Below are 13,594 nucleotides of genomic sequence, written 5' to 3' on the forward strand. Positions count from 1 at the left end.
GTTTGCCTTGTTGTGAAGGGATTCGGTCAAAGAAAAGGGATTGACTTTGATGAGATTTTCTCTCTTGTAGTGAAGATGACTTCTATCTAGGTGGCATTGGGTATGACAGCAAGTATGAACCTAGAAGTTGAGCAGCTAGATGTTAAGACAACTTTTCTTCATGGAGACCTTGAAGAAGATATCTACATGGACCAGCCAGAGGGGTTTGAGGTCAAAGGCAAGGAGCACCTAGTATGCAAGCTGATAAAGAGCTTGTATGGGTTGAACCAGGCACCGAAACAGTGGTACATAAAGTTTGATTCTTTTATGGCAAAGCAAGGATATAATAAGTTTGCTTCCGATCATTGTGTGTTTGTTCAGAGATTTCCAGATGGGGATTTCATAGTGTTATTGCTGTATGTGGATGATATGTTGATAGTTGGCCCAAACATCAACAAGATATCCAAGCTGAAGAAAGACTTGAGTAAGTCCTTTGAGATGAAGGATTTGGGTCAAGCAAAGCAGATACTTGGGATGCGGATCACTCGTGACAGAAAGAGTGGGAAGTTGTGGTTTTTCAAGAAAGCTACATTGAGAAGGTGCTAAAGAGATTCAACATGGATCAAGTGAAGCCACAGTTGTCCGCTTGGTGGCTAGTTCTGCATGACCAAAGAGATGTGTCCAAGGGTGAGCATGAGCAGGGTCCGATAGAAAAGATTCCTTATGCATCCACAGTGGGCAGCTTGATATATGCAATGATGTGTACAAGACCGGATATTGCTTTCGCCGTTGGTGTTGTAAGCCGATTTCTGTCAAATCCGAGTAAGAAATATTAGGAAGGTGTTAAGTGGATATTGAGATATCTCAAGAGCACTTCCAAATCGTGTTTGTGCTTTGGTGGAAGTAAGCCCTTACTTGAAGGCTACACTGATGCTGACATGGCAGGTGATGTTGACTCGATGAAGTCCACCTCCGGTTATCTGGTTACTTTTACAGGGGGAGCAGTTTCTTGGCAATTAAAGATGCAAAAGTGTGTTGCCCTCTCCACTACAGAAGCTGAGTATGTTGCAACCACTGAGTGTTGCAAAGAGTTGCTATGGATGAAGAAGTTCTTCGACGAACTAAGGCTAAAGCAGAAACAATTTGTAGTTCTATGTGGGACAGTCAGAGCGCCATCCATTTGAGCAAGAATCTGAGTTTCCATTCTAGATCAAAGCACATACACGTGCGTTATCATTGGATTAGACAAGTACTCGAAGACAAGCATTTGTGTATCGAGAAGATCCATACCAACAAGAATGGGTCGGATATGATGACCAAAGTCTTACTGAAAGATAAGTTTGATGTTTGTTGTGTTATTGCTGGAATGGTAGCACACTCCTCCTGTTGATTTGGAAATTGCTTGGAGGAAGCCCCCCTCACTGTTCGGGAGGGGAAGATTGTTGGCGATATCCCTTACATGAGGAGAGAAAACGAAGTTCATTATGCGTGGAAATGTTCGCCTATGCCGTGGAAGACTTCCAGTACCTTCAGTGCGACCTGCGCTCGACTTGGTCTTGCCCGAGGCGCGACCTGCACCCAAGTCTATTTTCAGAAGAAGTTGTGGACCGCGAGTTTGCAATAAGAGTAGAGTTTTTGGCAAAACCTAACACCTAGAAAACACACGAGAGGCAGCACAAAAGTCAGAGAAAACCCAATCTTGAAAGCTATCAAGATTGAGAGATAACATTTACAGAGAGACAACCCAGTAAAGAGATAAGAGTGATCTAGTAAGGTGAGAGACTAAAAGGAGAGATTGTAATCTTCCTTCCCACTTTATAAAGAACTAGCTCTTGTGGAAGTAGGCACCATTAGCCAAACCACAGTATATCTTTGTGTTGTGGTATGCGTTTAATTCTGCTTTATATTATTATCTGTTGTTAATAGTTGTTTAGCGAGTTGGGCATATTAGCATAGGTTGTAGTTGATATTTAGAATTTGTCTGAGTTGAATTGTGTTCAAATACAAGTTATCTGTGTAGTGGAGGAATCGATTGGTATTGATATAAACCCCAACAACGTCTTCCTCACAAGATTCAATGGTTAACAACAGTCTGACTTTGCACTAGAACATACTACCCTCTAGAACAGCAATATAACTCTCTCTGGCGGCTACAGGAAGAAGAGAAGAAGAATAGGGCAGGTTATGGTTTATGTTTCTCTGAGATGGGTGTCTTATGAATTGTACCTTCTATGGACGCACAACCCCTGTATTTATAGAGGTAGGTCGGTCACAGCAGTCCAACTCGCACAAGGACATGGTCGATCAAGAGACCAACTCACACTAGGACACTAAAACCGTATTTATAGAGGTAGGTCGGTCACATCAGTCCAACTCGCACAAGGGCATGATCGATCAAGAGACCAACTCACACTAGGACACTGAAACTGAAACTTACAGCAAAAGAACATGGTCGGTCAAGAGACCAACTCACACTAGGACATTGAAACCGTATTTATAGAGGTAGGTCGGTCACAACAGTCCAACTTGCACAAGGACATGGTCGGTCAAGAGACCAACTCACACTAGGACACTGAAATCGAAACTTACAGCAAAAGAAAAAACAAGTTTAGGCTTTTGGTTAGCCACTACCCACTAGACAGTAAGCCCAAGCCCAACATGACGCGACTCGGTGCGGGCGCGTGCGTGTGGCTTTGGGTGAGTCCTCTCTCCTAACACAAAAATATTTGTACCTTAAGGGCACGCCCTTATGGTAGAGGAATGTCTCTTATACTTCACATGCTAGTGGTGGTTAACCAATGTGGGACTATCTACAATGCACTAAAGTGGAGAGAACACACTTTGTTTTGTTCATCTCCTCCACTTTGCACAAAACAATAAAGAGATAAGGACAGAATTAACAGGTAACAACTACCTAGAGAGAACACACTTTGTTTTGTTCATCTCCTCCACTTTGCACAAAACAATAAAGAGACAAGGACAGAATTAACAGGTAACAACTACCTAGAGGCAGAAAGGCAGCAGCAGTCTGACTTTGCACTAAAACAGACTACCCTTTAGAACAGCAATATAACTCTCGCTGGTTAAGGAATGTCTCTTATACTTCACATGCTAGTGATGGTTAACCAATGTGGGACTATCTGCAATGCACGAAAGTGGAGAGAACACACTTTGTTCATCTCTTCCACTTTGCACACACACTAGTATTTAGAAATACTTATAGAGATTCCAACATTTGGCAGGTAGTTTTATCCTGTTGTCTCTTGTCTCACTTTATAGCTGAAGAATGACAACGCATTCAATCTTCTACCTTCTTACAAATATTCTATATTGTTGTCTTTTATTGTGAATTTAATTTTCTTTTGAATGGTGGATTAATGATTATTCGTGTTTTTTGTAAACTCCCTTAACCAAATTGATATAGTCAAAGATGCTAGAACAAGCCGATTTTCTCCAAAGATGATCTACATGGTTTGAAAACCATCCTCATAAAAATTCATGTCCAGCGTTTTTACTGTTTCATTTGCTTAAGAAAAAGAAAATCCATTAATTAACAGATGATCTCGTATTCTTCTTTTTTAAAAGTACTAGCTGAATTGAAAATTTTCACAGACGACTTATTATTATTATTTTTTAATAAATAAAAAAAATGGCACTGAAAAACAAAAACATATCTTCTGTAAAAATCTATTTCATTTTCTACACTTTCTATTTCCCTTTATATTTTCTTTGACGCGTCTGTAAGTATGTCCTAAGAGGCAAAAGAAGTTTTGAGGAACCATTTGATCCATTAAAGAAGTTGCTTAAAAGTTAAAACTGGCGTACTGTTTGAAAATCTAAAACTACTTTAGGGAACCATTAGAAAAAGTTTTGCGTATGCGCAGTTTTATAAGCACTCCTTGATGCGAACTAAGTTGCACTACGTGTAAGGGTGTAATCACATATGGTGGTGACATTATCAGTGTTAACAAAATCAAATTCATTATGCAACATAAACAGTAATTTTTGTACGTACACTTCAATTATCAGTAATTAAGTTGTTACACAGTCCAACGGAGTTGTCTAAATGGCCAAAAAAAACCCATAGTTTGTCATTATCTTAACCACATCTCTGCTGCTAACGCTAAGGTGCCGGCACTTTGAAGTCTAAATCAATAAAGCCTACCGTAGCCGTTGGAGAGTTGGTCTCAATCATTCTATCTTCATCAAAGTTAAATAACAACAGAATTGAATCTCTGATATCTTTAATATAGAATGTTTAGAATCTTTATGAAGTTAGTTGTCTATATAAACTCAAGGATAACTCGACTTCAAGTGTACCTACAAAGACATCCATAACAAACATTAATTCCGAGTCTTGGTTTCAGTTGCTCGAATGGCTTCAGTCGGGAAATCAATCCATGTTTTTAATATAGTCCTAGTCATTTTAAGTCTATGGGCTTGTCAAGCTGCTTCTCGAACTCTCAATGAGGCTTCTATGTTGGAGAGATATGAACACTGGATGGTTCAGTATGGTCGTGTATACAATGATGCAACGGAGAAGGACAGGCGTTTTGAAATATTCAAAGAAAATGTTGTACGTATTGAGTCCTTGAACAGGGCTGGGAACAGAACCTACATATTAAGTGTTAACGGGTTTGCAGACCAAACCAATGAAGAATTTAAGGCAGCTCGAAATGGATTCAGAGGACTTTGCTCACCAGCAAAACCTTTCCAGGCCACTCCTTTCAGATATGAAAATGTCACTGCAGTTCCCTCTAGTATGGACTGGAGGAAGAAAGGCGCAGTAACCCCAGTCAAGGACCAAGGCCAATGTGGTAATTATAGTACAAAGAGATCATGACTAATTTTTCGTACTGAAGAAGAAACAACTAAGCCTTTTCCTTTACCTTGCAGGGAAGTGATCTTCACTAACTTCATATAATAATGTGAAATTTCAGGATCTTGTTGGGCATTCTCAGCTGTGGCAGCTATGGAAGGGGCTACTCAGCTAAAAACAGGGAAGTTGATCTCCTTATCTGAACAGGAATTGGTGGACTGCGATACTAAGGGCGTGGACCAAGGGTGTGAGGGCGGTGAAATGGATGATGCATTTCTATTTGTCCAACGCAACAAAGGCATTGCCTCAGAAACTACCTATCCTTACACTGCTGCAGACAATACTTGCAATACTAAGGAGGAAGCCTCTCATGCAGCTGAAATCAGCGGCCACGAAGATGTCCCAAGAAACAGCGAGGTGGCCTTGCTGAAGGCCGTGGCCAACCAACCAATAGCTGTAGCGATTGATGCTGGAGGCCCTGATTTCCAATTCTATTCAAGTGGTGTATTCACTGGTCAGTGTGGTACAGATCTAGACCACGGTGTGACTGCAGTTGGTTACGATGTGAGCGACGATGGGACTAAGTATTGGCTTGTGAAGAACTCATGGGGCAGTGCATGGGGTGAGAATGGATACATAAGAATGCAAAGGGATGTCAGTGCCAAGGGAGGTATTTGCGGTATCGCCATGGATGCTTCTTACCCTATTGCTTGAGGAGGCAAAGAAAGTTCTATTCCTGGTCTGCTCTAATTTCTATATGAATATATACTAAGCTCCCTTTTAGCTGTATATATGGCTTGTCATGAAAGGATGAATGTACTTGTAAATAAAAGCCTTTGGGTATAAGTTTCAAGTGAAATGGGAACTTCTTTAGTTTTAATGACATTTTGTCATTCCAAGCAGGAATGACTGTGATTCCTTGTTTTAAACTTAAATTATTGTTAAAAAAAATAAAGAAAAGAAACACCAATCAACAACTCATCCCTATTCAAGTTCAAAACCATCCCTTGTTCTAGCCCAAAATTACATCCAATATTTTACATGTAAACAAGCACAGCCTTCATAATCCTGAATGCTGAAATTAGTAAACACCAAAAACAGAGTCATATAAACAAGATACAGATCATTATAGCACACAGTTCTCTCTTTCACGGCATCATTCAGAGATTGTATAACACGAAACACTAGAAAAAAAAATTAACAAAAAGATCATACAGCTTCGCAAGATGCCAATCAATATGAAGTGGAACAATCACATCCTACGTGAACAACTGCATGTTAATAACCATAACTATATCAATTCCACCATACATCAACATGCTCTCTTATCATCTTATGTCCTTTTTGTCCAAAATTATCTATACAAGTTGCTAAAAGACAAACTAAATTATATGATACACATACCTAAAGACAAACTAAATTATATGCTACGAATACCTAAGACTCCATGATTAGTTGTTGATGCTTCCCAATTTGGTCTCATCTTGTCCAGCTATCAAGCAATACGAATAGCACTACTCATATATGGCATTCGTCTATTCGGTTCTTATGTAGCTGAAAAGCCCAATAATAAGGCCCCCAGGTGCTTAAGTGCCGGGGTTTATCTGGATTCACATATAGAGAAATTAGAATAGCAACCAACCCATTTTTGAACATAAACAACAGGTTATTTTCCCTTTTAAGAATTTGCTTGGGCCCCCACAATCTCGTGAGCCGCCCTGCCCAGTTCTTATTAAAGGAACCATGAAGCCAATTGCATTGCCTTGCAACCTAGCAAGCACTGAAGCTTCTCTTCCACTGTACCTTCTTCCACTGCAGCACAGAACAACAAAGGTTAACAATTTACAAATTAAGTTAACAAGTATAAAAATATAAATAGGCTGGGTTAAAATATAACCTGCTTGCATCCACTTCATGGGCTCAACAAATATAGAGGAGCACTCAGGCGGTTCCTTCTCCGTGTCCCACGAATCACTTCTCTTCTTCCATTTAAAACATCTCTCCCCCTCTCCTCGCTTGTGGTCAACCACATTCTCCTGAGATGCAACGATTCCCCGGCACTTCTTACAACGGTATATTAATTGCGTTTGCAAGTCTGTTCCAACATCAGACTTTTTTTCTTCTTCCATTATGGTATTAGTATCCGATATATCCTTATATCCTGTCACAATTAATAACAAATAAAAACCATAAAAACAAGATGCCACTTCATTTTGTAGTAGAAATAGAACTTCTTTAAAGTGAATGTGGGCCTGGGCTGGTAATGCAGCCCATAGCCTGTAGATCGGCCTGGTCCAGTCTTCCCTCACTAAATAAACTCTTTCTCACCAAAAACCTTTTTTTTTTTTTTTTAATCCTCTCAATCTGTTAAATTCTTTTTTGTAGGTGAATAATGTTATTATTCTTTATAATATATATGCAATTTCACATTGGAATATTGGATGCATCATTTGGGAACACCAATCTTTCTTTATTTTTTTTTGTTATAAAGTTAATAGTTCCACTAGCTAGGACCATCTCTTCACGTAATTTTTAATTTCAATTTCATGATAATCGCATTTTTTGGTGTGTGGTGGCCAATGCGGGTTGTGTAGTTATTATTAACCCCATATTTCAGAGGCAACTATAGTGAAATGGAGGTTTATCTCGTTGTGATTGTTTCGATCTATTTTGTTTTTTGTTTTTTTTAAGAAAAAAAAAATCTGTTTGAGCACATTTTACACGGACCTACTTTTTAGACTGATAAACACTCAAAATTGTAATACTAAACCCCGTATGGGTAACACCATACATCTCTTTTACGAGCCTACAGTTGCTATGACTTTGGATCTTCCCTATCACGAGCCCACCCCCACCATTCAATACATCGTACATAACTCTTTTAATCACTACTTTTGGGAAGATTTCACCGGCCTCTATGGCGATGGCCTCACCCGAGTCATTAAACGTGAGGAAGCTGGCCGATGGCTGGACAAAACAATTCCCCTAGCAAGTATGACAATGAATGTCGGGACTACCATGTTATTTATCCTTCTGAACAGGATTGGCATTTTTCCACTTCCACCGAATCAGCTTGCAAGACTTTTCATGCTCTTACTCAGCAACATACCTTCTTCGACATCACGAAGCTCGATCGTAATTGAGAACCTGAAAAGGGCTCGTCATTTTTGACACCATTATATCACCTTGCCCGTTACCGCATGCCGGATAATAAGGGCATTCTTCCCACAGTTTTCAGCCACTTTTCATGATTGGGTACGAGTAGATTCTATGTGTCCGGCGAACATGATAATTCGTTCTTTGAGATTTCAGGTCTGGCGTCGGCGCTCTTCAAGGTACCTGAAGTACGTTTGTTGCTTCCCCAAAGACAAAGACATGATAGTTCATTTGGACACTTCTAAAAAGAGAAAGTGGAGCGAAGTTGGGCAAACCATGATAAACTGGAGTGATGCCAAAGAATGGCACTTCAATAGAGATAAAGCTAGAATGGACATACCCCTAATTCGTAATTAGGGCAGTGTAAGTTGATGTACATATTTGTTGTTTTACTTTTTGATGTGCCCTTTCCCTTTTGTTTTGTATATTATATGTGGTGTTCGCATAATCTTCTGTTGCAAATATCAGCTCTATTTTTGCTCAAGCATCTCTGGTATATTCTTTCTTCCTCTTGACACTTTGAGGACACAGCGTTTTACTGTTTGGGGGTGGTTAAAACCTTTCGCAAAAATTAAGCATTTATAGGTTGTATATAACTTTATTTTATGTCTAAATAAGTGTATTTAGTGATAAAGTCTCGTTTTCTTTTCTATGATGAAAAATATTTAGAAATCTCACCTTAACGTTAGAATTAGGATTTGTTATTAGAAACTTAAGTTAATACGTATGTAATAGTTTTTATATCTTTTCATGAGCATTTATGCACTGACTGTCATTGAATTTACATAGCAGTAAGTTTCTGGGACCTATGGTCAGACAACTTAATTTCCATATCCTGTGAGAATCTAACCAAAAAGCCTAAAAATGTGTGATTTATGAGTAATGACACAGAGGAGTAGTTTTTCCGAATTGAGAAGTTCACGCGCCTACTTACTTGATCACTACCCGAATCCTAGGCGAGAATTTAGGCTTTCTTTGGATCGATATAGCCAAAAATTCGTACCTGTTAAATTTTTACTGCTAGTCGCCCCACTGAACCTTTCATTAACCCTTTCTATTTCACCAAAAAAATTCTTACCAATTTATTAACCACAAATAAATAAGCCCACCTAGATGATAAGTATGAGAAATAGGATGAAGTGTGGAAAAATAAAAAAAAAAAACTTGTCACAAATCAAAATCAGTTACCTGCTTCAGAAAGAAAAGAAAAAGAAAAATAGAAATATGTTTTCAAAAATCAAAAGAAAAATCAAAGTTAGAACTTCCTCCAAAATCAAATCAAAAGGGAATACAAAAGCTTAAAAAAGCTAAGTATGGAAAGTCATGTTAGAAGCAGGAAAGAAAATAAGGATTTTTCTAGTGTAAATATCTCGAAGACCTTATTCTCTCATACATATTATTTTTGAATTTTCCATTTTATTTTCTTCTACACTACCACCTAAGCCCCAAAACACCTAATAAAGACTTTTAGCTCAATTAAGAGTAGGATGGTGTGATAATAAGTAGTAGATGTGAATTCTCGACCTCGACTCCTCTGACTGTCATTGAGTATGTGAGAAAACGTATGCTCACTGCATACTGAAGTTAGCAAAACTTGAGTGGAAAAACATGAGAGAATTTGTGTTTCGACATATACATGTGAGAACCTACTTAAGGACGCTATCCAAAGGATCCAGAAACGACCTTGCTCGTACATTTCATTGTAAAGATCACTGCATGCATGTTCATATGTAGATGTTTTGATTATTGTATGTATATTAACTTGAATTTCAAAAGACTTAATCCTTATTCTCCCCTCCCTCTTAGTGAGATGTATAGATATCTGAGATTAATTAAGGGAACAAGCCTTTGTTACTAAGTTGTTATAGTATAGATGAAGTTGTGAGTATCTTATCTGGAAAACTCTCACGAGGCTATAACTCGTCCACTAGGGAATTCCAAGTGGTTTAAGGCCTTGTTGCATATGGTCAATGCAACCGCACTATGCAAAATTAGACTTAGTTTATGATAATACATTTTTGGCCACTTATCGTTTTAATGTTTCTTCTTTGTTTGAGGACAAGCAAAGTGTTGTTTGGGTGTGTAATCACCCAAAACTGTAATACTAAACCCCGTAGAGAAATAGCATTTTGGTTAATTATGTGTTTAATAATCATGAAATAATTATATTTTCGTATTTTTGCAGGTTTTCGCAGTTAACATGAATATAATGATAAAACATGCATCAAAGTACGGGAATACTGTGCATACTTGAAGTATTCCCACTCAGCCCAGTGAAGCCCAACAAAGCCTGACTAAAGTCGAAGATTCCAAAGGGACAAAACCAGTGCAGAACGGGACCACGTGTAAAGAAGCAGCAAACTTCCGAAGCTCACATCTTTCAAACTTGGACGCCGATTTCGGCAAATGAACTGCCAGAACGACGAGCTATACGCAAAGACATAAAGTTGTAAAAACGCCAAAATCCGGGCCAACACTAGACACAGCACGTGGACCCACTCTGCGAGCCTACAAGAAATAATGAGTCATCATGCATAGACAAGTGGTAAGTGATGGACACTTTTGTGACACCTTGCAAGAAAAGACAAGACAAGACAAGAAATTAAATACATGATTAGATTGTTGATTAGAAAAGGGTGAAAAAAGTTTGGATGTTTTGAAAAGAAAAAGACAAACTTTGTGAAAAAAAGTTTGGATGTTTTGAAAAAGGAAAAAGACAAACTTATAAATGTGGGAAGGTTTCACGTGAGATTCTCATAGGATATATATTTTGAATGTTGGAGAAAGGAGGGGGCTGTTCTTGCATTTCATTTTGGTTTTTACATTTTCATGCTTAATATTTTCTCATTTTGAAGCTTTTGTATTAGGTTGGTACAGGAAGATTTTATCTTATAATAAAATCTATTTTCTTCAAGTTCAAATTCCAGTTCTTCCTTCGGTTGCAAGACATAAAATCAATCCAAGGACCATGAGCTAAAACCCTCCCAATGGGTTAATGATGCTCATGTGAGGATCAGGCTGCAATTTAGTAGTCCAAAATCACTACTTAGGGAATAGGGTTTGATTATACATTCGGTCCCAAAATAACTGAGTCTGACCAAGTTTGGAGTGTTGATACTCCATATTAGTCTCGTACGAGACCCAGTTAACACTAGGTCAAGTCTCATGCGAGACCCTATGGTGGCCGTTAACCCTCTGGTTTGTCCAGCTGGTGTATACTTAAACAAGGAGTTGAAGTGATATTCCAAAGATGGAATGTTAATTCAACTCCTCATGCTAGTGAGATTAACTCAGAGATGAGTGCGTCTTACTAGGGATTGATACTCGACGCCGTTTCGGGTTTGTCTATAAACTCGAGACGGATTAGAGCTGTAGTGATAAGATACTCTAAAAAATTGTAATTGACCTTGCATGATTACGATTAACCTTCTTCTTGTATCTCTCTCTCTCTCTCTTTCTAGTTTATTAAGTAATCAATCTTTGTAATTCTAAGTTAACTTGCATTCCAAGTCTTAATTGAGCAACATAAGAAATAACAAAGTAAATCCTACTCACTAAATCCCTTGAAGCTGTAATTTCAGTTGTGAAATTTGCCTAGTCCTAAGGTTTGGACAATCCCTTACTCGATCTATGCTACCAACCCACGTGAGTAAGGTAACTTGACTAGTCGGACGATTTACGGACTTTGGACTCAAAAGAACAAACCTTAAATTACTGATTATCATAGACTTACTACTGTGACTCACTATTTGGATAACGTTGGTTTGCATTGCAATATATACAGACACATATCTCTATGTAAATCAATAGTTACCATTAGTAGGTCGATTAAGTAGGCCAAATTAGTAGGTTTGTGTATCATTACTACATTATTTTTTGCATTTTATTATTTTATTCGCATTTTACCTACTAATATATGAAGCAAAAGTATAAATGGCGGTCATAAGAAAACATCAAGAAAGAGATAAATAGTGGATGATTTGCATTAATTCATTTATATGCCTATTCAAATAACTAAAACAAAAACAAGTAATTCCCATTGCTTCAACTGGCGACTGATTATTTATTTATTTTGGCCTTTCAACTAACGCGCGTGTAGGCTCTCCCCAAAAACATATGCAACCAGTGTTTGCGGTAAATTGCTTGCAGCCTTGCACCATCTAAAGTAGGGCTGGAAATGGTACGGGTTTCAACCGAATCCGACCATATCCGAATCTATTTTACCGTATATGGTTTCTATGTTTGTGACTAGAATCCAACTCGAACCCGAACCATTTTAACAAGATTCATATTTTGATGCCTAAAAATTAATTTATATCTTACATTTATATATGAAAATCATTAAAATAATATATTTTTTGGTGTTTTTTAATGGATGGATATCTGAAATTCGACTCAAATCCGGATGGATCCTAATATGGTAAAGAGTTATGAGTGAGAATCCGATCCGAACCCGCTCCATTTCCAGCCCTAATCTAGAGGCTAGAGATGCTCTTATAACACCATTAGCTTGTGATTTGGGCCTAATTGGTGAAAAAAAACCCAAAATGCCTTATTAACAAAATGTTAATGGAGACTTTCTCTCAAAAGTCAAAACACCATTTTCATCTTTTTCAATCCTCAAAACACAAGAGTGACTCTCAAGGACAAAACGGACGCAAAAATCACTCCCAAACCCAAGCTTTTTAAATAATCAGCCACAAAGACCGGGTTAGGGTAAGTTCAATTTTACCCCAAATTTCCAGACAATATTTAAAACAATGATATTCAATCATCTGGAAACACGGGGTGAAACAGAACCCAATACCCTGTTATCAAACATGATATATATAAAAAAAAATTGAAATCAAAATAAAACTAAAAGGAACAACTCTTCATCACATTATTAAACTACAAAGAAACTAACCAACTTTATTACATCCATGCTCAAAAAACAAAACCGTACACGAGGAAAAACTTAAACCATAAGACTCCAAGAGCAACTCCAAATCACGTGTCCTCATCCACTGCACTCTACTATCTATGTTTCCAAGAACACACCCACGTTGCAAAACAAAACAAACATGGGTCAGCAAATTGAATTTGCTGGTATGAGTAAGACTAAATATAAAATAACAATACGTTCATATTTTTCGAATAAAGAAATATACAATTCAATCATTTCAACTTGGAAGACAAGTTAGTTCCGTATTTTCAAAATGTCATGTAGTTTCTTCGCAAGTAAAATTTTAACCCCCAATGTACATTTCCAAGAAATCTCAGATAACAGTATTCATCATGCTCACTTTCCAAAATAACTCACAATATAATTTTCACTTATATTCAACTTATTACATACACATATGATAACTTATTTAAATATGAGTTTGATATACTTTTTACCTTTAAGCCAACACGTTGTCTTAGGGTAGGACAATGTGCCTGCATAAAAAGTTAATAAGTCGTACTCTCTTGCAAAACAAAGTTAGATTTCCCAAACGTAATCATTTATAGTATACATCTATTTCACTCTCACTGCAACCATCATGGGTATATATAATATGACATAATATATAGCCAATATTAACTAACATTCATATCACACCACTATATCCATCATATCACACTAAACCAGATTCACAAAACTATACGCCCAGCAGC

At 37.7% G+C, this 13,594-nt stretch overlaps 1 protein-coding gene across 1 annotated transcript; it reads left to right on the plus strand.

The window, feature by feature from the left end:
• The first annotated feature begins 4,296 nt into the window (after positions 1-4,296).
• On the plus strand, positions 4,297-5,681 carry LOC147483226 (senescence-specific cysteine protease SAG39-like). The gene is made up of 2 exons (XM_086578267.1): positions 4,297-4,796; positions 4,920-5,681. Exons 1-2 carry the CDS (start codon positions 4,355-4,357, stop codon positions 5,510-5,512), a joined length of 1,035 nt encoding a protein of 344 aa, XP_086434393.1. The 5' UTR covers positions 4,297-4,354; the 3' UTR covers positions 5,513-5,681.
• The last annotated feature ends 7,913 nt before the right edge of the window (positions 5,682-13,594 follow it).

Source organism: Coptis chinensis, chromosome 8 (assembly GCF_015680905.1).
Source record: "Coptis chinensis isolate HL-2020 chromosome 8, ASM1568090v1, whole genome shotgun sequence".
In the NCBI taxonomy this organism is placed as follows: Eukaryota; Viridiplantae; Streptophyta; class Magnoliopsida; order Ranunculales; family Ranunculaceae; genus Coptis; species Coptis chinensis.